Source organism: Chiloscyllium plagiosum, unplaced genomic scaffold (genome assembly GCF_037043375.1).
Source record: "Chiloscyllium plagiosum isolate Xiang-an unplaced genomic scaffold, Cpla_swu_hap1 HiC_scaffold_5, whole genome shotgun sequence".
Lineage (NCBI taxonomy): Eukaryota > Metazoa > Chordata > Chondrichthyes > Orectolobiformes > Hemiscylliidae > Chiloscyllium > Chiloscyllium plagiosum.
Genome location: NW_028270143.1, coordinates 32,946,267 through 32,973,705, shown reverse-complemented (window position 1 = coordinate 32,973,705; position 27,439 = coordinate 32,946,267). Strand labels below are relative to the sequence as shown.

The window sequence follows — 27,439 nt, the reverse complement described above, 5'->3', positions numbered from 1 at the left end:
TGCAAGAGGTTAGCAGAGATGATGCTGTGTGTTTTGTTAAATGCTGTCTGTATTATGTTAAACCCTGATAATTAACTGGATCTTCCAACGATCAGGCATGTGGATTGGTCACCAATGGACTTTTGACCTCATCAGGCCAGGAAAAGGTCGGGGGTACGGCTCTAATTGGTCACTCTTTTGGCTGTATCCAGTCTCTCAATAGTTACAGAACAGGTAGGATTAGAGTTTTAAATGGCGCTTAGGTGGTTATTAATTGACCATTTAAAGGCCTGAATTAGCTGCAGGGTGGGAGGTTTGAGTTTGAACCTTTCCAACCAGAAGTTGGTTCTAGTAGAGATGGGAATGTGGCAGGATCCTGAAATACCATGATTCTGCCTAATTAAGTTGCCTTCCCTAAGCCAGAGCTATTATCTTCAGAACCAGAGAATTCTTCCCAATGCCTAATATCCTGGCCATCTGTTCTGATATATTTTTCTGTGGCATGGTATTAAAAAAAGTTTTCATTGTTAATGTTCTTTGTAAGTGAATTGGGATATTTTATTATTGTGAGATCACAATATGAATGGTAGCTGCAATTTTTATCGTTACTGTGTGGAAAACTATAACACTACAGGTGAACTACTCATGACCAACTTGAAGGAAGCAGCACTCTTCACAAATGGTTGATTTCCTGACTACAATCATGAGGTGATTTTTCTATTTATCCTGCAAAGAAAAGAAAAATTGTTCACAGAATTAATAACAAGCTGAGATTATTATTTCGGCCACATATTTTCAAAGGCTGCAAAAGTAACTCTGGTTGAGGTACAGTCCACCTGCTTGAGAGCTGTAGATCTTCTATTGTCCTACAATTTATTTTAGATCAATATAGCTCATTGTTTTAAACATAACACAGAAATTACTGGAAATTTTAATTCAGGACAATGAGGTGCACAGTGAACAGTGCTCATTGATCGTTAAAAAACATAATGGCACAAATTGTACAGTGCTGAAAATGTGTTGCTGGAAAAGTACAGCAGGTCAGGCAGCATCCAAGGGGCAGGAGAATCAACGTTTTGGGCATGAGCCCTTCTTCAGGAATGAGAATTCCTGAAGAAGGGCTCATGCCCGAAAAGTTGATTCTCCTGCTCCTTGGATGCTGCCTGAGCTGCTGCGCTTTTCCAGCAACACATTTTCAGCTCCGATCTCCAGCATCTGCAGTCCTCACTTTCTCCACAAATTGTACAGTGAGTGGTAAGCAAACAGCACCAGTTTACTTGTTTGTTACTAACTTACTTCATACTTACACTTGGCTCTAGTCTGTTTTTTACAAGATTTTTACAAGATACTGTCAGCTGGACAAGCAAATAGAGCAATGCACTCCCTCACTTATGAATTAGAAACAGCGAGAAGCCAGTTTCAACAGCTAATAGGGAAAGCTGTCCTTTATTTCAACTGGAATAGATTACAAAAATAGGGGTGTCATAGTCAAGTTGTACAAGACACCAGTCAGACTACAGCTGGAATACAAGAAAAGTTTTGGGTCCCTTATCTTACAAAATGTATAGTGACATTAGAAATAGTCAGTATATGTATGGGGAGTTGATACTGGGATATTCTTTTCACATTGGCATGCTAGGGTGAATCTTTTGGATTCAATGTATCTTTGTGTATATCTTTTGACCAGAGACCACATTCCTTACCACATTCTGCCTGGTAGCTCACAGAGAACTTTCAGTTTCTTCTCTCTGCAAGCCTCAGTAGCCATAGTGATTTGTCTCTTTGTGTGTGACCTCTATCCCCTCTGTCCGAAAAATTGGAGAATGCAAGTCTGTCCACAGTCAGTTCATCTGCTCTTTCCTTTTTTTTTAAATCTCATGAACAACTTACACCTTCTTCCCACTAAATCAACCTTGCACCCCATCTCTTCCTAATCAAGTCATTTGGTTTGTTGTTGGGCAGTGATCAGAGCAGTCTCTTCACTCCTTCATTGTATCTTAATTTAAAGAGACAATTTGAAATACAGTAGCATCATAAAACCTCAAAATATAACAATGCACAATTGTGGCACGTTGAGTGATTTGTGTGTAAGGGCATTGAATACACTGTTACCCTCATCATTACTGTCACAGTCAATTTTGGCTAATAATTGGATTATCGTTTGAAGGTTTCCTATGCAGTGGTTATAACACTTCAATAACTCTTTATTGGTAGTGAAGCACATGAAAATGTTCTGAGTGCATAAAAGGTATAAATGTAAGTCTTCTATTCTCTTTTACTAATGCAATAATTGATTGTTAGACCAAGCGATACCTTCTGTCATCATTCTAAGTCCCTGCATGGTAGCAAGTATGGAGGTATATTTTTCCTAATAGTTTACTTTTTTTACTTATGCAATTTCTAGAGATTTAATACGATGGTTGGTCAAAGAGGTGCCCAGCTGAGTGGTGGACAGAAACAGAGAATTGCTATTGCTCGTGCGTTGGTCAGAAACCCAAAGATCCTTCTGCTGGATGAAGCAACATCTGCTCTTGATACTCAGAGTGAATCAATAGTGCAGGCAGCATTGGATAAGGTAAGAAATTATCAAGGAAATTGCTATTAAATTTCACAGCATCTCTTTCCTGAAGTTAACTTTAGGAGAATTTGTGATCAATTTCACACTGTTAGCTTCTACGGAGCACAGTATGGAAACTGTGGGCTCTTGCAATGGCTATCTATCATCTGTAAGTGCAATGCAAAATGGGTAACTGAACCAGTTTCTGCCAGATAGATTAGTTTAAGGCTACCTGATAACTGTCCATCCCTGTATTCCTGGATAAACCAATCCCCAGAACAATCCTGTGTTCGCCAAACAACTCTCCAACAACACTAAACTCAAACTTCAAGTTGTCATCTTGAAATATTTCCAATGCATAACAGGTCCATAGAACAGTGTATTTAATTTAAGTTATCTTGGATAAAATATTTGGTAAATATCTATTCATTAAGAATGCATGAGAGGGAAGTACACAGAGCATTTCTATTGTAATTATTGCAATTAGCTATAACTTAGAGGGTGCACCACTATTGCAGTTGCCATAACATTGTATGCTGTATCACATAGTATACATGCAACATTCCAGACTTGATATAACTTGAAAATAGTGTTGTCAAAGTTTGTGTATTTGCAGCTTTACCATTTCCTTATTTACAATTACCTAAAAAGGAAACGTCCGCATGATGTTAATTTTGCAGTTTCCATTTCATGTAGATCAGTTTCCATTTCGAGAATCATCTATAAAAGAGCACAAAAGCACACTAACCATAAAGAAGTTCTGCTACCAATTTTCTGTACAAGATTGAACCATAACCTGTTTAGTCAGTATATATGAGAAATTTGACATTCTTAAAAAGTATTGACTGAATGGACATTTATAATATGACATCACATCCTGTTTTACATTTGTCATTCCCAATATTAACTGTTAAAATATGATCTTCCAACGATGTTTAGTCTTGCTTTACGATGCAATCTAGATTTACATCCTGGTTACCTTCTAAACTCCCACTCTGTATATTCATGGATTCAGTCTAGAAAATATGGTCACCCCAATTTTACCTCAGGTTTCCTTTTTTGTTCCTCATTAGCATTAAATACTCCTCTCCTAATTGTTGTTGTAATGAAAACAAGACAAACTGCACCTTCTTTGAGTCCAATCATTTTAAATCTTAGCTTAGATCCATTCCAAATGTGATTCCTCAGCACTTCAGTCTTCCCTGCTTTTTATGAAATATACTTATTTGAAATTCAAGCATTGCTTACATTATTTTCCTTCCTATTCTTTTCAACTTGGTATCTCTTATTTAGATTTCATCTAGATTTCTTGAATTAAGAAGTATATTTATGGAATCTCCACTTAGCTACAGGATTTTAGAATTGTAGAGCTGCAAACTGTCTGTAAATAAACAGCCAGTAGGTAATGGTAAGAATGTTGATTGAGGTGACTCATGAACAACTGATGGAACTTTGTACTTGCTAAAGATAGTTGTCTCAAAACATTTATTGCAGGAGTAAGAATCAAAGTGGAAGTCTTAACCATCAATGTAAATCCATTAATAATTACATTTTGATTTCATTCATGATTGGATAAAACAAACCAGTTGATTTATTTTTATTTATAATGCTATCAAATTCAGTATATATTTCTGCAATACTTTAATTGAGAATTTAAAGTTTTAAATTCCTATGTGTACGGTTTGCATGCTTCAGATGAAACTGGTTTAATAAACGGCAGGCTATAAAAAAAACCTGACTCTGTACTTTGTGTAAGTGAGCAATGTTCTTTTTTTTTAAATTGCTGTCTGGGCGATACATTGACGCAAGGGACACAAAATTCCTTAAACTTTGAAAATTCAAGAATATAGGAAATTCCAAAGTTCTTTCGGTTACTCTTACTTTTTGGTCCAGTTTTCTTACTGAGTAAGCCAAGTTGGTGATAGTTTTAAAAGATAAAAATTGCATTGTTATATATTTTAGAAACATTTTAAACCACTTTGCATGCATGATTTTACTGTGTGGCTGCTGCTACAGGTAGACACACGCAGCACTCAGTTTTTGTAAAGTACCATCTCACAAACATCCTTGTGATGAATGACCAGTTGATCTGTATGTGATGCAGTATTTCCCCAGTACTATTAAGCTATTAGTTTCAATATGTGTCCAATATTCTCAAAGGTTCTGCCGCAAATTTGATGAAAGACACAAATGTGCATTCCAAGTACTGTGTATAGACATTTGTTCGTCCATGGAGCCCAATGAGTATTGTAGGATTTTCCATTCTTTAATTTAAAATAAAAAATCCTGTGAAATGTGTTGACCTTCATGCTATATTTCCTGACCTGCTCTCTTGGTCATTGAACTTATACTAAAAAGGTAAGTCTTGCTTCTCGGTTAGATTTGTGACTAAATGTCTTCAGCAAACATGATGAGCTTGTTTTTGAATAGTTGTTTTTCTGACGATTTTTTCCGTCAGAAGTACTTTCTGTGAGAATTTTGCTTTGTTCTAAGTATTCCATTTTGTTTCTCAAATTCCAAACATATATTTACTAACTGTAATGCATTCCATTTCAATGATTCTATAATGTATCTGTACAATTTTTTCTTCTCCATAAATCCAAATACAGACGAAAATCTGGACGCACATAGTAGACCAGTTAATTTTTGGAAAGAGAATGCAGTTGATGTTTCAGATTCTTATCCTTCAGAAAAGGAAAACATCTTAATAAAATTTGAAAGAGGGGGTGGGGGGGGAGGGACAAAATCAACAAAGAAATACCGAGAGGAAAAACTAGTAGAATTATTGTTAGATGAAATAAACAGTATTCTTAACCAAACAATAAAAATAGCCATTAAATAATTTGAAGAATTTAAAGCATCAAAGAATATTTGAGCAGCAAAAGACAGTAATTTGTCTAAGGAAAAGACTAGAATAGTACAGGGTAATTTTTAGAAAGCTCAGTTGAACATTTCTGAAAGTATAAAGTGCAGTGACTTCAAAAGCACCAGGAATGCAAGAAGTTGAATGACCAAAAACGCCCCCCCACCCCAATCCATATCGCCATTGCCAGAAACTCCATAACCTCAGCATCTTTCATAGCTGTCAGCGTAAAGTTCTGCTGAAGGCTTCTTCACAAATGGTTGTAGTTTCAAGTAAATCGTTAAACACATATATGTGAATCTTTACACTGTTGCTAGCTTAGATGTAAATTATGCTTTTAGTTAGTTACTATTATAGAGTAATGAGATAGCAACAGCATGTGTAAAGATGATGTCAGTATCTTGTGATAATGGAGAGAGAACTGGAATGATGCAGAAGTTCAAGCAACATCACAGGATCACAGAATTATTACAGCACAGAAGGAGGCCATTTGGCCCAACATGTCTGTGCATGCTGTCCTAATGAGCAGCTCAGTTAGTGCCATTCACCTGCCTTCTCCCTGTAACTCTATTTAAATGGAGATCTAATTTCCTATTTGAATGTAACAATTTAATTAGCCTTATCCACACTCTTGCAGGCAGAACATTCCAGACACTAGCCACTCATTGTGTGGAAAAAAATAATTCCTCACATCACCTGTTATTTTAACAAATTACTTTAAACCTATGCCCTCTCATTCTCAATCCTTTCCCATTGGCAACATTTTCTCCCCAATTATTTTGTTCATATTTCGAATACTTCTATTGGATCTCCTCTCAGCCTTCTCTTCTCCAAGAAAAACAGTCCCAAATTCTCCAATCTATCTTAATAATTGAAATTCCTCACGACTGAAAACATTCACATTAATGTTTTCTGTGCTTTCGAAAGCACAGTACCCAGACCTGGGTGGAGTACTGTAACTGAGGCTGGATTAATGTTTGTACAACATAACCTCCTTACCTGTAGTTTTAATATCCCCATCAAGCCGAGGATGCTGTGTGTGCTTTATTAACTCCAAACTCACCCAATTATGTCAATGACTTGGCCACATATATACCTAGGTCCCTCTATTCTTCCAATCCCTTTAGAATTGTGCACCTTATAATGTGTTGTCTTTCCATGTTCGTCCTAACATTACGTTTTCCACAGTGAATTTTGTCCGGTCCCATTCTCCCCATCCCACCAATCTCTCTATATCCTTTTGATTTTTTTACATTACCTTACTTCGTCACAATGCTTCCAAATTTTGTATCATCCACAAATTTTGAAATTGTATTCTGTTCCCCAAGGTCTGGATCATTAATTTATATCAGGAAAACTGAAGTTTCCAACATTGACTTCTGACTCCAAAATGCACCCACTAAGCATTATTTTCTATTTCCTGTCACTTTGCCAATTTTGTTGGTACTATCCCTTTTTTTCCATGAGCTCTAATGGTTTCCACATTGCTGAGAAGTTTTGTTGTATGGTATCATATCAACTGCCTTTTGGATGCCCATGTCCACCACACATTAGCTGAGGTGCTCTCATCAACCCACTCCATTAGCTCCTTAATAAGTTCCAGCAGTTTCCCAACATTGAAGTTAAACTGACTGGTTTGTCATTTTAAAAGGACACGACCTTTGTAATTCTCTCATCCTCTGGCATCACCCCGAGTCTCAGAAAGACTGAAAAATTGTTAGTGTCTCCACAATTTCCATTCTCCCTTCCTTCGGTGTCCCTGGATGTATCTCATCTGATCACAGCTCCTAGTCAACTTTAAGTAAAGACAACTTGTGTAATATCGAATCTCTATCAATTTTAAACCGCTCAAGCACCCAAATTTTCTCTTCTTTCAAGATAATTACAAACTTTAAATTTAATACCTCAGCTGTGTCTCCTTGATCTCTGATCAGCTCTGCCTCTCCTTCTACCATTCATCTCTTTATCAAAAACACTGGGATTTTCTCAAATGTTAGCTGCTAATCTCTAATAATGTTCCTTTTTTTGCTTCCCTTATTTGATTTTTGACTCTCTTTTCTTCTGAGCCTTCTACAATCAGTCTGATTCCCAGTTGTATTTTTCATTTGACGTCTGTCATAAGCACACACTTTCCATGTTAGCATAATTTCAATGGTTTTTTTGCATTTTGCATTTTGCATTGCAGTCCTAGATTTGTTTGTCCCTTTCTTTCTTTTCAAGAGAATGAATCTTGACTATGGTAGATCTGTTAATATGTTCCTGAAGAAGGGCTTGTGCCCGAAATGTTGATTCTCCTTGGATGCTGCCTGACCTGCTGCGCTTTTCCAGCAACATATTTTTCAGCTCTGTTTAATATATGTGTATACACAAGAAGTGGTAGATTAAGAGTTCTAACAGAAATCACTCCACTCTAATGAAAGCCCTTCTTTCCTCATTCCTGAAGAAGGGCTTATGCCCGAAACGTCGATTCTCCTGTTCCTTGGATGCTGCCTGACCTGCTGCACTTTTCCAGCAACACATTTTCAGCTCTGATCTCCAGCATCTGCAGTCCTCACTTTCTCCTCCCATATCTTTACAGAACCAATCACTAATGGCTGGGGGTGAGTGTTGCCACCAATTCTCCTGTCTGTATTGGGTCTAAGTACCTGATCACCTAACAGTGGTAGAGGATGAATAACTAGGTAAAAACAAGGGCTGCAGATGCTGGAAACCAGAGTCTAGATTAGAGTGGTGCTGGAAAAGCACAGCAGGTCAGGTAGCATCCGAGGAGCAGGAAAATTGATGTTTCGGGCAAAAGCCCTTCATCAGGAATAGAGGCAGGCTGCCTGCAGAGTGGAGAGACAAATGAAAGGGGGGTGGAGGTGGGGAGAAAGTAGCATAGAGTACAATAGGTGAATGGAGGTGGGGATGGAGGTGATAGATCAGAGAGGAGGGTGAGGGAAGGTAGCAAAGAGTACAATGGGTGAATGGGGGTGGGGATGAAGGTGATAGGTCAGAGAGGCGGGTGGAGTGGATCGGTGGAAAGGAAGATAGGCAGGTAGGACAGGTCATGGGGATGGTGCTGATCTGGAAGGTTGGAGCTGGGTTGAGGTGGGGGAAGGGGAAATGAGAAAACTGGTGAAATACACATTGATGCCCTGGGGTTGAAGTGTTCCGAGGTGGAAGATGAGGCGTTCTTCCTCCAGGCGTCGGGTGGTGAGGGAGCGGTGGTGGAGGAGGCCCAGGACCTGCATGTCTTTGGCAGAGTGGAGGGGGAGTCGAAATGTTTAGATTTTACTATCATCTCAAAGTACAGAAAGTACATGCGTTGTTTTGCAACAGGCATTTTAACTTTGAAATGTGATAGGGTACAAAAAATATAGAGACCAAAATCTTTCCAGGAATTTATGTCAAAGCTGGCTTGACCAATAAAGGCAAGCATACTAAATGCCTTCTTCACTATCCTATCTACTTGCACTCCAAGGTCACTTTGCTCAGCAACACTCCCCAGCACCTTACCATTAAGTGTCTAAGTTCTGCCCTGATTTGCCTTTCCAAAATGCAGCACCTCACTTTGGCTAAATTAAACTCCATCTGTCACTCCTCGGCCCATTGGCTCATCTGATCAAGATCCCGTTGTACTCTGAGGTAACCTTCTTCACTGTCCACTACACCTGCAACTTTGATGTCATCTGCAAACTTACCAACTATACCACCTACATTCATATCCAAATCATTTATATAAATGATGAAAAGCAGTGGACCCAGCACTGATCCTTGTGGCACATTGCTGGTCACAGGCCTCCAGTCTGAAAAGCAACCACCTTTATTGAATTTTATTGCAAAAATATTTCTTCACAGCAATGATACCAGTTGGGAAGCTGTTACCTTTATAAATGGGTTTTGCTGTGACTATTTAATGCAGTTATAACATTGGTACCCACTCTGGATTCCTTGAGCAATGGCAAAATGAACGTCAGGATGATCTGGACCTATCAATGAACAGTTCTCCGTTAAAAGGACACTGTAATTAAAATAACCTTTGAGACTTACAGATGAATATTTTTCAGTTTTCAATCCCTTTGAGCAAGGTTTGGTAATACCTTCTCTAATCATTCTCTTTCATTACAGGCAAGGGCAGGCCGGACCACCATTGTGATTGCCCACCGCCTCTCAACAATTCGCACTGCCGATGTTATTGCTGCCTTTGACAATGGAGTGGTCACTGAACAAGGAAAACACAGTGAACTCATGGAAAGAAAAGGGATCTATTATTCCCTGGTAATGCAACAGGTAAGCTGAACACATCTTCACCAGAAACCAGAAAATTACAAATTCAGCATTAATTAATCAGTTTCCTTGTGATAGATGTCGCTTTAGAATTTTGCCACCAGCACTTCATATAACAAGGTAAAGTATCGAAGCAATTCATGGCAGAGAAACAACAATATGGGACTACACAATGAGGAAGAAAAATTCAGAGATTCCTTTTTATTCCAAGAACACCTTCCTGAGCAAAAGAATGGAAGTCTCGCATCAAATGTTCTAGTGTTCTTAAGAAACCAAGTTTCTTGTCAGAGGGGCAACACACTGCATTTTCCTTTCTGCTAGCTAGAAATAATTATGTTCACCATAAAAAGAATATGTCTCCTAATTTGTACAGTGGTCCAAAACAAATTGACTTGTGACATATATGTATTCTGTGAAAATCTAGAAAAACCCTGGGCAAAGAAGTTGAGTTGTATGAAAGCTTTTGTTAATTGAGCTGTATCATTACATCTGATCCCATCAGGACCTACTGACTTAGCTTAATGTTTTTCAAGATACCCAACACCATCTCCTTCTTAATATTGACCTGCCCTAGAATGTCAACATAGCCCTCCGTGAGAAGGACACGAATGTCCCTGTTCCAAGCAATTAAGAAATTAATCAACATTTACCTTGGCAACACTTTCAACTGTTCACAATAACAATATGAATAGCCCTTAACATCTGAAATGGTTCATTTTATATAATGATGGAATTTCAATCGAGAATGTTGTTGTGTCACCATAGTCTTACCAAACCATAGGGGCTGATTTCTCATTAGAGAGAGAAGTGACCAGTGGTGATTTAACCTGAGGGCCACCAGACCTCAGTTGAGGGAAGAGGTTGAGAAGGAGAGTCCTTCATGGTAACCTCAAAACAGTGATAGGAATTGAACCCACGCTGTTAGCGTCATACTACTCTACAAACCGACAGTCCAGCCAACTGAACTAAACCAATTCCTCCAATTGAGGATATCTATAATTTGTAGGAGCATCCATACTACTATATGAGTGACTATTAAAAGGAAAACAAAATCTTGTGGTTTTGGAAGCCTCCTGATACTAATCCACTGTATTGTTTCCTGCTAGGAAACTCACTACAGTGTGCCACTTAGATCTGGATTTTAAAATTGTTGTCAGATCCTGATATTGTCTTCACCTTCTATGCATATATGAGAATGAGCCCTGCTGGTTATGATAACATGTCCCAAGTGCACTAACCTACAGCACTGAGTAAGCAAAAAAAAACCCAGGAAATAGCAATTCATCACAACTCCACGGCATGTTAAGTAGTCTGGTGATTTTGACTATTTTGGATTATGAAGGGCAATTGGGGTTCAAATTATCTATTTAGAATCAGCAATACTAACTCCAAAATAATGTTTTTATGTTTAAGAATTCATGTGAGGAGAGTGAAAGCGATGAAGAAACAGATGATACTTTGAAGGAAGTGGAACAACTAGACAATGAACAGAAAAGTGTAAAGATTATCGACAGGAACAGCTTTAAAAGAAAATCAAGCAGGAAACATCACCAATTTGCTTCCTCTGAACGAGAACCAACAACAGGAGCCAATGAGCAAGAGAAGGAACCGGTTAGACTTAAATAATAATGTGAATTAATATTGGCAAATGTTTTTCAATATACAGTATACATTTGTGTGTATTTTTTTTGACTTTTATTCTGAGGAAAATCAGAAACATGTTTGGTTGGCATGGACACGTTGGACCGAAGGGTCCGTTTCCATGCTGTACATCTCCATGACTGTGAAGCAATCAGAGAAGTAATTAGCATTAACCTCATGATTTAAAAAAAGGTAATCTCAGTAATAAAATCTTGAAGAATTGTGGATGTTAGAAATCAGAAATTGTTGGAAAAGCTCAGCAGGTCTGGCAGCCTCTGTGGAGAGAAATCACAGTTAATATTTCAAGTCCAGTGACATTTTCTCAGAACTCTGAGTAACTTGGTTTGACTCACAAACCGAGTTCATGCAGTTCCTGCTTCGATTTCTTTCAAACATTTGAACTGAATTGAACTGAATTTATTGTCTCATGTACCGAGGCACAGTGAAAAGCTTTGTCTCATAAGCAATGCAGGCAGATCACAGAATTAAGTAGCATAGAAAAGTAAATACTAGGTTAACAGCAGCAAAAACAAAAACACAGGTACAGGCAAATGTACAGTGTTTATGAGTCCATTCAGTATTCTAGCTACAGTAGGGTAGAAACTGATATGAAACCAGCTGGTGCGTGAGTTCAGGCTTCTGTACCTTCTCCACGATAGTAGAGGTTGTAGAAAAGCATTGCCAGGGTGGGATAGATCTATGGGAATCCTGGTGGCCTTTCCTTGACAGTGGGCCTGATAGATGGATTCTATAGATGGAAGGTTGGCCTTTGTGATTGTCCAGGCTGAGTTCACCACTCTCTGTAACCGTTTCCGATCTTGAATGGCACAGCTGCCATAATAGGTAGTGATACATCCAGACAGAATGCTCTTCATGGCGCACCTATAAAAGTTGGCAAGGGTATTTGCCATCATGCCAAATTTCCTCAGCTGCCTGAGGAAGAAGAGATGTTGTTAGGCCTTTGTAACCAGTGCATCCACATAAAGAGTCCAAGAAAGCCTGTTGTGGATGACCACTCCCAGGAGCTTGACACTCTCCACTCATTCCACCTCTGTGCTGTTAATGTGTAGGGGAGCATGAGTAATATCCTGCCAAAAGTCAATAATAAGTTCCTTGGTTTTGCTGCCATTGAGAGCTAGGTTGTTCTCAGTGTACCATTTGTCCGGGTCTTCCACCTCCCATCTGTAGTCTGTTTCATTGCCACCTGAGATTTGACTGACAATGGTGGTGTCTCAAAATAAAGTACCATGAAATTCATGCTTTATTATTAGAAACTGATAGTGAAGAAAAAAGTAACATGAAAAAGAATAAGTTTATAATCGTGCAATCTAAAATCCAAGTCTCTGAATTGTAACCCTACCCTGACTGATATTCCTTTTGTACAGGCTTTTCTTGTATGTAACTCCTCCTGTTTGCCAGTAGACACAGCATTAATCAGAAAATATTTAGTTTTAAATCTCTTAAGTTTATATTCAAAAGCAGTGCTCACCACGGGTTCAGGATCCATGTTCAGTACGCAAATTATATTCATCCAACATATCGGAGTATAATTTACAGGTAAAATAATGGCAAGATTAATTTGCCAATATTAATAAATAAATTGTGCAGTAACTGGTGGCATTAAGGAGATAACCCGAGTGGTGACCATCTCAACAAAATGTTGGAAATTTGTGCTGCTTTGTTTCGAACCTTGTGAAAAGGACAGTAGCTTTCCCAAAGTGTCCCTGCCATTTTCAAGAAATTGCCATAACAGCATATTAATAGTTTGTTGAACTCTCCACAGAGAGTGGCTCCTTAACTATGGAAATACCTTTTTAGTGAGATTTATATTTGTAGGATACCCCTCCACCATTTTTCTCACAAGGAGTACAATCAAACAATTGAGTCTTGTTTTTGTTGCAGCAAATTATTTTGAGTGGTTCTTTAGATTTTGCAGCATTTTCATAATTACCCTCTTTACTTTTTCACTCTCTCTAATTGTGGTTTTCTTTTCTTCTGTTAGATTTTGGGGAGGCATGATCACATGATTATAGTCAGTTGACCATTTGTAAACAATTTTCAGATACTTTGAGGTTCTAAAGAGCAGAGGTTTAGATCTGACAATTAGTTAATTAGACAGGGAAAATAGACAGTCATGACAATTGAGGATGAGTCACTCATACCAAAGGATAAACAAGCTGTTGGCCATGGAACTTATAAATCTCAGTAAAGCTGGTATCTCAGTATCCTATTTTCCAGCTGAAGTTTTCCCCAGGTCTTTCTTCAATCTCTCTAAGTCCATTTTCCATCTGAAGAAGACCAGTCCCTGAGGACTACCACCTCCAGGACGATCTAATGAGGACTGCTCTCTGCTCTTGAGTACTTGTTAAGATTACCTACTTCTAATGAATGAGAATTTACATTGCATCAATCAACTGTCTGAATCCTTTGGCCAATGACCAAGGAGCAACTAATTATGATCAAGATGGCTGATATCCCCTTGCCCACCTCCATATGAAGGTCATTCTTCTAAGACCAAAACATCCTAATTCTCTCAGACGCTGTATTGCTGATAAAGTAATGTGGATCCAATAAATCTTTGCTGTCAGTTCAATGACCTTGTGACCATTGTTTTCACATGCCCCGGATTTGCTTTCTGTTTATAGAAGGCTAGTTACTACTTGGAGCACAGTTAAATGAGGTCTCACACTACATTGGAAATATTAAATGTGCAATACTAAATGTTTCAGAAGGGCCCTCAATTTCCAACACCTCCCTTTATTTCTCTTTTGGTTACTGATATAACTTTAATCAGCTTATTTGCTATCAGCCATTCCTCAGTTTCTTTGCCATTCCTTCAACTCATTGATCAAGGAGGTAGACTGTTGGCCCTGTCATCCATGGAGAATCTAAGTGCCCCATTGCCCTCCCCTGCAGTATCAGCACACACTTCATCAGCTTGCAACATTAATATTTTTAAGGAGAACAGCAGAAAAAAATCCACCTGTGCCTATGGACATTGTGTTGCTACTGATTATTAGAGTTAAATATTGGCTGCTGGGGTGCTACAGCTGTTCATTCTGAGTAAGTATTTATTTGACAATGATACCTGTGGAAGATGAAATTACAGTTTAAGTTATCATTGAAAACATGTTCTTACCTCTGCACTCCCTGCTTAACATCTGCAATTACATGCCAGAGTAATATTCAAAAACAAACATTTTCTTTCAGGAAGTTAATTGTGGTTAACTTCTAATTTATATATAAAAAATCCCCACCATGGTCAGTTGAGAATTATGGTAGATTTCCAGTTCAGTAACTTTCAATACACAGCTATCTAATATTGGTTTATTTGTTTACTTGATCTAAAATAATGCAAGGAGTTGGTAGATCTATTCAAGCTGAAGGGACCAGAAATCCTCTACACTGTTGGTGGATCTTTAGCAAAAGTATATGCAAAAGGCTTGAAAATATCAGAAATGCAGGATCTCTGTCTAAATGACTGCTGCCTCTGAACTGCACCAGGAACCTAGAGTAGTTGGAACCTCAACCTGCTCCAGACCTGGGCCTGAGAGATGCCAAAGAAACAAAGACAAGGGGAAGCAGTTCCCATGTTAAGGATTTGTGCTGTTTGTTCGAGCTGCCTGAAAACATCAAAGGATTCATATCACTGTTTAAGAAAGGTCTTAAGGTCAAAGTCCTGATATGAAATACAGCTTATAAGCTTGATTAAATAGTTTCTTTTATAAAGGGATAAACTAGAGGTAAAAATCTCTAACATCTCTACTAATGTATTGAGGGACCTAATCCTCTCTCCGTAGCCATCATCTTGGTCACGTAGACTGTATTCTGCAGGTATTATTTAAGATGCATAAACTTTGAAAGGCTGCTCACTGTTACCATGTGAACCAGTTGACTTGGCCCGGACCCTGATATCCCAACAGAGTCAAAATCAAATGTCTGTGTTGCCAGTTCCGATGCCTCCATTTTAACAAAATGTGGCCAAACATTGTTAACTGTTGTTTGATCCTAAAATGAGACGAATACCATTTATTTTCCAAAACAAACACGTACAATGCTCGGTGACAGAAAAGCTGAATTATCATATAAAATGTGTTCTGTGATCTAAGGATTCAGTCCAACCATATTCCACAATATCAAATGAAAGGCATTTTTGAGTTAAACTGAATCACGCTGAAATAGAAAATGCTAAACTAGAGCTGTAATTAATTATTTATTTTTGTTTTCAAATTTTAAAGGAGGAAAACTTGCAAGAAATTTCATATTCAAAAATTCTTTCTTTGAACAAGCCAGAGTGGCTGTACATTGCTATAGGAGCTCTCACTGCCGTAGTATCTGGTGCTGTCTCACCAGCGTTTGCTGTTGTGTTTTCCAGGATTATTGGGGTGAGCTGCTTTTCTTTCTCTAATTGGTAACATTCAGAAATTTAAAATCATATGCTTTGCTTTGTTTCGAGTGATTTTGCAAGTTACATTGAAAATTGATGATTAAGTGTATTTAGGAACTCAATTAAAGGGTAAAGGGACAGCGGGAAAATGGGAAACCCTAAAAAATGAGATAACGTGAGTCCAGAGACAGTATATTCCTGTTAAGGTGAAAGGAAAGGCTGGTAGGTGTAGGGAATGCTGGATGACTAAAGAAATTTAGGTTTTGGTTAAGAAACAAACGGAAGCGTATGTCAGGTATAGACAGGGTAGATCAAGTGAATCCTTAGAGCATATAGGCAATAGGAATATATTTAAGAGGGAAATCAGGAGGGTGAAAATGGCACATGACATAGCTTTGGCAAATACTGTTAAGAAGAATACAAAGGGTTTTTACAAATACATTAGGGACAAAGGGGAACTAGAGAGAGAATAGGGCCCCTCAAAGATCAGCAAGACGGCCTTTGTGTGGAGCTGCAGGAGTTGGAGATACTAAACGAGTATTTTGCATCAGTGTTTACTGTGGAGAAGGACATGGAAGATATAGAATGTAGGGAAATAGATGGTGATATCTTGAAAAATGTTCATATTACAGAGGGGGAAGTGCTGGATGTCTTGAAACGCGTAAAGTATAAATCCCCAGGACCTGATCAGGTATACCATAGAACTCTGTGGAATCTAGGGAAGCGAATCCTGGGCCCCTTGCTGAGATATTTATATTATTGATAGTCACAGGTAAGGTGCCGGAAGGCTGGAGGTTGACTAACGTGGTGCCACTGTTTACTTGGTAAGGACAAGCCAGGGGTCAATAGACCAGTGAGCCTAATGTCAGTGGTGGGCAAGTTGTTGGAGAGAATCCTGAGAGACAGGATGTAGATGTATTTGGAAAGGCAAGAACTGATTAGGGATAGTCAACACAGGTTTGTGCATGGGAAATCATGTCTGACAAACTTGGTTGAGTTTTTTGAAGATGTAATAAAGAGGATTGATGAGGGCAGAGTGGTGGACATGATTTGTATGGACTTCAGTAAGACATTTGACAAGGTTCCCCATTGGAGACTGGTTAGCAAGGTTAGATCTCATGGAATACGGGGAGAACTAGCCATTTGGATACAGAACAGGCTCGAAGGTAGAGGGTGGTGGTGGAGGTTTGTTTTTCAGACTGGAGGCCTGTGACCAGTGGAGTGCCACAAGGATTGGTGCTGGATCCACTACTTTTCGTAATTTATATAAATGATTTGAATGTGAACACAGGAGGTATAATGAGTAAGTTTGCAGATGACACCAAAATTGGAGGTGTAGTGGACAGCAAAGAAGGTTACATTAGATTACAATGGGATCTTGGTCAGATGGGCCAGTGGGCTGAGAAGCGGCAGATGGAGTTTAATTTAGATAAATGCAAGATGCTGCATTTTGGGAAAGCAAATCTTAGCAGGACTTATATACCTAATAAGACCATAAGACATAGGAGTGGAAGTAAGGCCATTCAGCCCATCGAGTCCACTCCATCATTTAATCATGGCTGATGGGCATTTCAACTCCACTTACCCGCACTCTCTCCGTAGCCCTTAATTCCTTGTGAGATCAAGAAGTTATCAATCTCTGCCTTTACGTTCCAGCCTCCACTGCGCTCCATGGCAATGCTTTCCACAGGCCCACCAGTGGCCCACCACCTTATAGGTAAGGTCCTGGGGAGTGTTGCTGAACAAAGATACCTTGGAGTGCAGATTCATAGCTCCTTGAAAGTAGAGTTGCAGGTAGATAGGATAATGAAGAAGGCATTTGGTATGCTTTCCTTTATTGGTCAGAGTATTGAGTACAGGATGTTGGTTAGGCCACTTTTGGAATATTATGTGCAGTTCAGGTCTCCTTCCTATCAGAAAGATGTTGTGAAACTTGAAAGGATTCAGAAAAGATTTACAAGGATGTTGCTAGGGTTGGAGGATTTAGGCTATCGGGAGAGGTTGAACAGGCTGGGGCTGTTTTTCCTGGAAGGTCGGAGGCTGAGGGGTGACCTTAGAGGTTTATAAAATTATGAGGGGAATGGATAGGCTAAACAGACAAAGTCCTTTCCCTGGAGTGGGGAATCCAGAACTAGAGGGCATAGGATGAGAGGGGAAAGATATAAATGTGACCTAAGGGGCAACTTTTTCACGCAGGGGGTGGTACGTTTATGGAATGAGCTGCCAGAGTAAGTGGTGGAGGTGGTACAATTGCAACATTTCAAAGCCATCTGGATGGCTATATGAATAGGAAGGGTTTGGAGGGATATGGGCTTGGTGCTGGCAGGTGGGACTAGATTGGGTTGGGACATCTGGTCGGCTTGGACGGTTGGACCGAAGGGTCCATTTCCGTGCTGTACATCACTATGATTCTAATTACTCTAATTAGATATCAGCCTTGGCTCAATGAGAGTACACTTGCTACTGATTCAGAAGCATCTGGGTTCAAACACCACTCTGGAGGTCTGAGCATACATCTAGCTTACACTACAGCACTAGACAATTGGAGGTGACCTCCATGAAATAAACGGAGGCATTCTCTACTGATCAGGTGGATGTAAGTGATTTCATTGCACTATTTTAAGGAAGAACATGATAAGTTCCTCCTACACAACATTATTACCTCAAATTCAATCAAAAAAATTCACAAGTCTTAGCTGTTTGTTTTGCAACAGGAACCTCACAACACGGAAAAAAAATACTTACCTACTACAAACGGCTCAGGGAAGTCCTGAGTCATGAAGGTTCTGATATAAAGGCAAGTCTGTTTTTATTATTTCCAATAGGTTTTTTCAATCTTAGACCCTGAGTTGAAACGACAGAGGACTGCTATGTTTTCGCTGATATTCCTGGCTCTAGGTGCTATTTTCTTTGTGAGCTACAGTATACAGGTAAGTGGTCAAGAGAGGACACAATGTTTACCCACCAAAATAAAACTTTTAAAGCTGAAACAGATTGAAGTTTTAATTTGAATGCTGGTTTTACCCATTTGGGGAATCATAATTTTAAAAAAAATCCCTGCTAATCTGATGCTTTATTTTAATCACCAGTTTTCCTTTTTAAATCCTTTAGGGATACATGTTTGGAAAGTCTGGAGAAATCCTAACTATGAGGCTGCGTGGATTATCCTTTAAAGCCATGTTGCATCAGGTAGGTCGTGTTTCGAAGTTTCTGGGAGAATGTCAGCTGTCATGACTGCTGATGCTGTGAGGTAGCACGGTGGCTCAGTGGTTAGCACTGCTGCCTCATAGTGCCAGGGACCCGGGTTCGATTCTCGCCTTGAGCGACCATGCATACTGCCCATGTCTGCTCTGGTTTCCTTCCACGATCTGAAGATGTGCAGGTTAGATGTGCCATGCTAAATTGCCCATTGTGTTGAAAGATGTGTAGTTTGGTGCATTAGTCAGGGGTAAATGTAGAGTAATAGGGTCTGGGTGGGTTACTCTTCAGAGGTCGGTGCGGACTTGTTGGGCTAAAGGGTCTGTTTTCACACTGTAGGGATTCCATATATGTGTGTATATATATATATATATATATGTATGTATGTATAATGACTGAAGTGCCTTGTGCAAAGTAGGAATACAATACTGTGAATTGGGCTTCTATGAACATCTCGCTGGGAGTGTCAAGAACAGATTTATCCTTCAATAAGATTAGCATAAGGGAATGTAAAATTCTTGGCTTATTTTATCTCCACTAGAGATGCCAGAAGCAGCCAGCTCATGACTTTAACCTGCTCAATTGAGCCAGTGTAAGCAGGGGATTCTAGAATTCAGGAACTGGTGAGACAGAGTCAGTGTTAGAGCAGGTAAAATTGGAAATGAAGCAAGAGCCCAGAATTGGCAGAGCACAAATATTGTGGAACATTAACGAACTGGAGGAGATAACAGACAGGGAGTCGCAAGATCATGGATTGATTTAGAAACCGGGAGGTAATTTGTAAAACCAAGGAGTTTCTCAACTGGAAGCCAGTATGGATCCCAGAGGAAAAGTGGTGACGGGTGAATGAAATGTTTGGAGGAATGTTCCCTTCCTGAACTGCAGCAGGGAAGATGCCATGAGGGGAAGGTAATCAAACATTTGTATGGACAAATTAGGACTGGGCATTAAATGCAAGAGATGCCCTGATTGCATGAACCACTATATAAAAAAAAAGCCTGGTTCAGTAGAAATGGTGTCCTCTGCGAGGGGCATTCAAAAGTAAAAAACCTTTCAGTTTAAAGGGACTCGTCACATACGGAGAACACCGTCAAAGTCAGTAGTCCGCCAGCCAAACACTGAGCAAAATGTCCAATTCCAAAGGAAATATTTTCCAGAATAATAAGACTGTAAGACAAAGGAGCAGAAATTAGGCCATTCAGCCCATTGAGTCTGCTCCATCATTCGATCATGGTTGATAAGTTTCTCAACCTCATCCTCCCACTTTCTCCCCATACCCTTTGATCCCCATGTCAATCAAGAAACTATCTATCTCTGTTTTAAATATACTCAATGACCTGGCCTCCACAGCCTTCTGTGGCAATAAATTCCACAAATTCACCACTCTCTGGCTGAAAACATTTTTCCTTATTTCCGTTCTAAAAGGTCTTCCCTTTACACTAAGGCTGTGCCAGTTGAAACATCTTCCCAACATCCACGCTGTCCAGGCCATTCAGTATTCTATAAGTTTCAATTCGATGCCCACCCATCCTTTTTAACTCCATCAAGTACAGCTCCCGAGTCCCCAACATTCCTCATATGTTAAGCCTTTCATTCCTGTTATCATTCTGGTGAACCTCCTCTGGACCCACTCCAGGGCCAATACATCTTTCCTGACTTTTAGGGCCCAAGATTGTTCATAATACTCTAAATATGGTTTGATCAGAGCCTTATACATTCCTGCTTTTATATTCTCGTCTTCTTGAGATGAATGACAACATTGTATTTAGTGAAAAATATCTGAATTGGTGAATTCAAAGAATTGATGGATGAGTTAGGATGGTAGTAAATATAACTATGTATATGAACAGATTAATCAGAAAAAAAAAGCTTGAGGAGAGGCATTGTAGAAGATATTTGGTTCTGAAAGCATTAGAGCTGCGAAGTGCATTAAGGTCCACCATTTGGATAATGTCACATATGGGGTGTACAGCTCTGGATTCTGAAGAAGCATGACACACCATCGAGACCTTCTTGCAATTTTCAGAACCATGTCTATCATATTATCAATGTAACTCCTACCTGATTTGCTGCTATGCAATAAACTACACCAAACAGGGGTTAATTCGGGTAGGTGGGAATGTAGATTGATCAGATCAGCCACAATTCTGCTGAATATATGAACCAGCTCAAGGGGCCAAATGAGCTGGTCCTGCTTCTGTCTCATGTTTATGTGGAATTTGATAACGACAAGAGTCTCTTCTTGTTAGGCTATCTAATAGTTTTCCTCTGCCACAGTAGACCGGTTCTGTAGATCCCGCCTAAAAATGAAGCTGGTGGCAACAAATTTACTTTCTGGTCACCAAGCATCCAAGTAACTCACATAAAATGATGAGCAGTGGTAAGGATTCATAACACCACTGTATCTGACACCCCTGTATCCTTTTCCCTGCAATACCCACTGCCAACCCACCATCAAATATCACCGACATTTCTCAGTGTTGATCCACTCACTGGGTGGTGTTTTCCCAGCAGCAGTCTTATGCTACTGAGTTCTGGCACTGCCCATCTCTCCCTAGTAATTCTAAATGGGTGGGACTTCCTGCTCTAGGGTCCTAATCCATCAGAAAGGCAGTCCATCAGCTGCCTAATTGCCAGAAGATCTGGCAGCTTTATTATCTCAGAACTCCCATCAGTTTCTGTCCTGAAAATTCCACTCGTCTCCACTCCACTGACAGAGCACAGACTCCTATAGAGTCCAGTAAAAAAAAAATACACTTCTTAAAAACCATTCTCTCCCACAGCAACTGGTAAGCCTCTTGAGAAAGGTGATCATTGCTCTCTGGGCTTATCTTTCCCATATCAGAAGATTATGGCTTTTTCATCGAGACAGTTCCTAACAAGGTTTCAAAGATGGATATAGGCAGAGACCCCAGGGTAGCTTGTGAACTCGCTCCTATGTGGCCCATTGAAACAAGGTATGTATAGAAGATCTTCTAGGTTCCCTACAGTGTGGAAGCAGGCCCTTTGGCCCAACAAGTCCACACCGACCCTTCGAAGAGTAACCCACCCAGACACATTTCCCTCTGACTAATGCACCTAACACTATGGGCAATTTAGCATGGCCAATTCACCTGACCTGCACATCTTTGGACTGGGGGAGGAAACCCACACAGACAGTTGCCCGAGGCTGGAATTGAACCTGGGACCCTGGTGCTGTGAGGCAGTAGTGCTAACCACTGAGCCACCGTACCACCCATCTGCACATTGGATCTGCCTATCTGTACATTAGAAACTGGAATCATTGTTGAACCCAAAATACCAGATCAAGCAAAGAAACAACTTATTCACCATGCTTCCAGATTGGAATGGCAGGGTCCCTGATATTGCATCTTTTATCAATGTATATTGTTTAATGATTCAAATCTGATTGCCAATTAATTTATTCTAACACTAGGATATCAGTTGGTTTGATGATCACAAGAATGCTGTTGGTGTGCTAATAACCCATCTGGCTACAGATGCATCACAGGTTAAAGGGGTAAGTAAATTTATTAGAATATCCCTCTTTCATTCATGGAATAAATGCTTACTATCTTACAGTTACATGATAACCACAGGTGTAAGGTTCAGAAGAGAGCAGTATATATTCTTTAAGACATGATTTCTGTAATGTAGTGCATTTTTTTTACAATTTAACTCTTTCTTTTAAAATGAAACTTTTCCATGCGATCAGTAGATCCTCCAAAGAACTGACAGAAATCTTTGTCACATTTCTCTGGGATTTCTGTCAAAGTTACAGCACGAAGTCAGTAGAACCCTTAAGCGAATTCTGCACCTTGATCTTTTAAAGCAGTACCTTTGAAGTAACTTGCTAATTGGATAGATTTTAATTCGCAAAAGTAGCTTTCATAGACAGTAACGCAGCACCAAATAGAATTATCAGTTTTAATACTACAATCCTCCAAACAGAAATATTCAACAGAAATCTTCTTGATAACACCTGTCAGGCACTATTTCCACTCAGATATGAACTTATTCTCAAGAAACAACAATAAGACACCTGATAATACCAGAGTTTTTAATGTGTTTCTGCTAGGTTTGAGAGCAGGTTATATAGTCCTGATACAGCATTAGATATCTTGTGACAAAACCGTATTCAGGCTGATCCACAACGTATCTTTTTGAAGCAGCAGCAACCATGAACAGCCTTACTGCCTCCACCTGGAACTTTGAGGCATCTTTCTGGATTGCTTCACTTTCCCTGATATTCTTTTAGTCACGTCAAACTTCTTGTAACATCTCAGAGGTACAAGTGAAGACCACTGACTTCCCCTGGCCCTCACGTTTATCTTTCACTAAAAGCTGATTTTCAAATCATTGTTGCCTGTGGATGTTTAATATGCACAGCATGGTTCCTGTGTTATAACAGTGACTACACATCACCAGTACTTCCTTGGCTGTTTTGGAATGTCCTGAGATATCCATCTATGTGTCTCTATCACCCCAAACACATGAAACGATACTGTTTACACTACCTACACATGAGATCCCAGGTCCCAAATGACTGATTCTTCAAGAGTGGCCTGAGACCAGTGTCCCAACTGAGGCTGGTCAATTCTACACCTCTGGATAAGTAGTATTCCTATCCCTTTTCACTTGCACATCCTCATGCTCACTAGAACCCATTGCCTTTCCCTTTAAAAATCCTTCCATTGAAACCTTCACAATGGTCCTCTTTACACTTCTGTTCTAGCTTCTACCACTTCAGATAGACTGTCCATGAGGGAGGAGGCAGGATGTGTACCTTGACGACTGCTCTACCTAACCAGAGAATGGCTACACCCTCAATTCAGTTTCATGGATGGTACTTTAGTAGACTGGGTCAGGAATACTTTTTGTGCTTGGGTTTCTCATGTTGTGCAAAGCAGCATACTCTAGACAGGGGCATCCTGCAACTTAGCAACGTCCTGCACAATCCTCAAAACCAAAGAGGGCTGTGTCAGCCAAGGATGAGATACAGGATTGCCAGGAAACCAATGAGGAGGAAGTTGAGGGTGCCTTTTAAATGTTGCAATTGTAACAGCCTCCACCGCTTCCTCTGGCAGCTCATTCATACACGCACCACCTGTGTGAAAAAGCTTCCCCTTAGATCCCTTTTATATCTTTCTCCTCTCACCCTAAACCTATGCCCTCTAGTTCTGGACTCCCTCGCCCCAGGAAAGAGAGTTTGTCTATTTATCGTATCCATGCCCTTCATGATTTTATAAACCTCTATAAGGTCACCCCTCAGCCTCCGACGCTTCAGGGAAAACAGCCCCAGCCTATTCAACTTCGTCCTATTGCTCAAATCCTGCAACCCTAGCAACATCCTAGCAAATCTCTTCTGAACTCTTTCAAGTTTCACAACATCCTTCCGATAGGAAATAAACCAGAATTGCACACAATATTGTAAAGTGGTCTAACCAACATCCTGTATAGTTGCAACATGACCTCCCAACTCCTATATTCAATGCTCTGACCAATAAAGGAAAGCATACCAAACACCTTCTTCACTATCCTATCAACCTGCAACTCTACTTTCAAGAAGCTATGAACCTGCACTCCAAGGTCTCTTTGTTCAGCAACACTCCCTAGGACCTTACCATTAAGTGCATAAGTCCTGCTAAGATTTACTTTCCCAAAATACAGCGCCTCGCATTTATCTAAATTAAACTCCATCTGCCACTTCTCAGCCCATTGGCTCATCTGATCAATATCCCGTTGTAATCTGAGGTTACCGTCTTCACTGTCCACTACACCTCCAATTTTGGTGTCATCTGCAAACTTACCAACTATTCCTCTTATGCTCACATCCAAATCATGTATATAAATGACGAAAAGTAGTGGACCTAGCACTGATCCTTGTGGCACTCCACTGGTCACAGGCCTCCAGTCTGAAAAACAATCCTCCACCTCTACCCTCTGTCTTCTACCTTTGAGCCAATTCTATATCCAAATGGCTAGTTCCCCATATTCCATGAGGTCTAACCTTGCTAATCAGTCTCACATGGGAAACCTTGTTGAATGCCTTACTGAAGTCCATATAGATCATGTCCACAACTCTGCCCTCATCAATCCTCTTTGTTACTTTTTCCAAAATCTCAATCAAGTTTGTGAGATATGATTTCCCATGCATAAAGCCATGTTGACTATCCCTAATCAGACCTGCCTTTTCAAATACATGTACATCCTGTTCCTTGGGATTCTCTCCAACAACTTGCCCACCACCGACATCAGGCTCATGGTCTATAGTTACCTGGTTTGCCCTTGCCACCCTTCATAAAAAATGGCACCACGTTCGCCAACCTCCAGTCTTCTGGCACCTTACCTGTGACTATCAACAATACTAATATCTCAGCCAAGAGCCCAGCAATCACTTCCCCAGCCTCCACAAAGTGCTAGGGTACACCTGATCAGGTTCTGGTAATTTATCCACTTTTATGTGTTTCAAAATATCCAGCACATCCTCCTCTGTAATATGGACATTTTTCAAGATGTCACCATCTATTTCTCCACATTCTATATCTTCCATATACTTTTCCACAGTAAATACTGATGCAAAATACTCATTTAGTATCTTCCCCATTTTCTGTGGCTCCACATAAAGGCCACTTTTCTGATCTTTGAGGGGCCCTATTCTCTCTCTAGTTACCCTTTTGTCCTTAATGTATTTGTAAAAACCCTTTGGATTCTCCTTAACCCTATTTGCCAAAGGTATCACATGTTACCTTTTTGCCCTCCTGATTTCTCTCTACTGCCTTTATTCTCTTCTAAGGATTCACTCGATCTATCCTGTCTATTTCTGACATATGCTTCCTTCTTTTTCTTAACTAAACTCTCAATTTCTTTAGTCATTGAGCATTCCCTATACTACTAGCCTTTCCTTTCACCCCAACAGGAATATACTGTCTCTGGACTTTCATTATCTCATTTCTGAATGCTTCCCATTTTCCAACCTTCCTTTTACCTGCAAACATCCGCCCACAATAAGCTTTTGAACATTCTTGCCTAAAAACGGTCAAAATTAGCCTTCTTCCAATTTTTTTCTCAATTTCCCTCTGACCAGTAGGGGATCTATAATACAATCCCAATAATGTGATAATCCCTTTTTTATTTCTCACTTCCACCCAAATAACTTCCCTGGATGTATTTCCGGGAGTATCCTCCCTCAGTACAGCTGTAATGCTATCCCTGATCAAAAATGCCACTACCCCTCCTCTCTTGCCTCCCTCTCTGTCCTTCCTGGAGCACTTGTACCCTGGAACATTGAGCTGCCAATCTTGTCCAAGCCTGAGCCACGTTTCTGTAATTGCTGTGATATCCCAGTCCCATGTTCCTAACCATGCCCTGAGTTCATCTGCCTTCCCTGTTCGGCCCCTTGCATTGAAATAAATGCAGTTTAATTTATCACTCCTACCTTGTTCTCTGCTTTGTTCCTGCCTGTTTGACTGACTTCTTTTGTCAACTGTACCATTCTCAAATTGACCTCTTTCCTCACTATCTCCCTGGGTCCCACACCCCCACCTTAATAGTTTAAATCCTCCTGAGCAGCTCTAGTAAATCTCCCTGCCAGTATATTAGTCCCCTTCCAATTCAGGTGCAATCCGTCTTTCTTGAACAGGTCACTTCTACCCCATAAGAGATTCCAATGATCCAAAAATGTGAATCCTTCTCCCATACACCAGCTCCTCAGCCATGCATTCATCTGCTCTATCCTCCTATTCCTACCCTCACTAGCTTGCAGCACCAGGAGTAATCCAGATATTACTACTCTCAAGAACCTCCTTTTTAAATTCCTACCTCACTTTATTTTCCCTTCAGAATCTCACCCTTTTCCCTTTCTGTGTTGTTGGTTCCAATGTGTACAATGACCTCTTGCTGGTCCCTCTCCGCTTTGAGAACATTCTGCACCCTCTCTCTGAGACATCCTTGATCCTGGCAGTGGGAGGCAACACACCATTCTGATTTTTCCCAGCTGGCTACTGCAACATCTGTCTGTGCCTCGGATTAGAGAGTCCCTGAACACAATAGATCTCTTGGAACCCGACATTGCTTAGAGCCAGTCTCAATTCCAGAAACTCGGCTGTTCATGCTACATTCCTCTGAGAATCCATCACCTCCTACATTTTCCAAAACAGCATGCTTGTTTGAAATGGGGATAGCCACAGAAGACTCCTGCACTACCTGCCTACCTCTCTTACCTTTCCTGGAGTTAACCCACCTATGTGACTGTATCTGCAACTTTTCTTCCTTCTTATAACTGCCATCCATCACATTCCCTTGCTCTTGTATTTCTTCATTGCCTCTAACTGCCTCTCCAACCATCCATTTGATCTGATAGGATTCACAACTAACAGCATTTATTGCAGGTGAAATCCTCAGTAACATGTAAACTCTCCCTAAACTCCCACATCCGACAAGAAGAGCACATCGCTCTCCTAAAGGCTATTTTTGCTTATTTCAATCTACAGACCCAGAAAATGCACTGTCTTATTCCTCTACAAAACACTGCTCCAGGTTAAAT

The 27,439-nt window shown here is 40.1% G+C and overlaps 1 protein-coding gene and 1 long non-coding RNA gene across 6 annotated transcripts in view; one reads left to right on the top strand and one right to left on the bottom strand.

The window, feature by feature from the left end:
- Positions 1 to 27,439, top strand: part of abcb5 (ATP binding cassette subfamily B member 5) — a 101,289-nt gene that overhangs the window by 45,787 nt on the left and 28,063 nt on the right. For all 5 annotated transcript variants that reach the window (XM_087987085.1, XM_087987084.1, XM_087987087.1 and 2 more), the window contains 7 exons: positions 2,384 to 2,554; positions 9,510 to 9,671; positions 11,082 to 11,279; positions 15,548 to 15,694; positions 18,522 to 18,626; positions 18,808 to 18,885; positions 22,331 to 22,414. In XM_087987085.1, coding sequence (XP_087843211.1) covers positions 2,384 to 2,554; positions 9,510 to 9,671; positions 11,082 to 11,279; positions 15,548 to 15,694; positions 18,522 to 18,626; positions 18,808 to 18,885; positions 22,331 to 22,414 — 945 coding nt within the window. The remainder of the gene's footprint in view (positions 1 to 2,383; positions 2,555 to 9,509; positions 9,672 to 11,081; positions 11,280 to 15,547; positions 15,695 to 18,521; positions 18,627 to 18,807; positions 18,886 to 22,330; positions 22,415 to 27,439) is intronic.
- On the bottom strand, positions 534 to 3,896 carry LOC148149903 (uncharacterized). The gene is made up of 3 exons (XR_015757171.1): positions 3,785 to 3,896; positions 3,180 to 3,256; positions 534 to 705 (listed from the first exon to the last, which is right to left on the bottom strand). It is a non-coding gene; the product is annotated as an uncharacterized LOC148149903 (long non-coding RNA).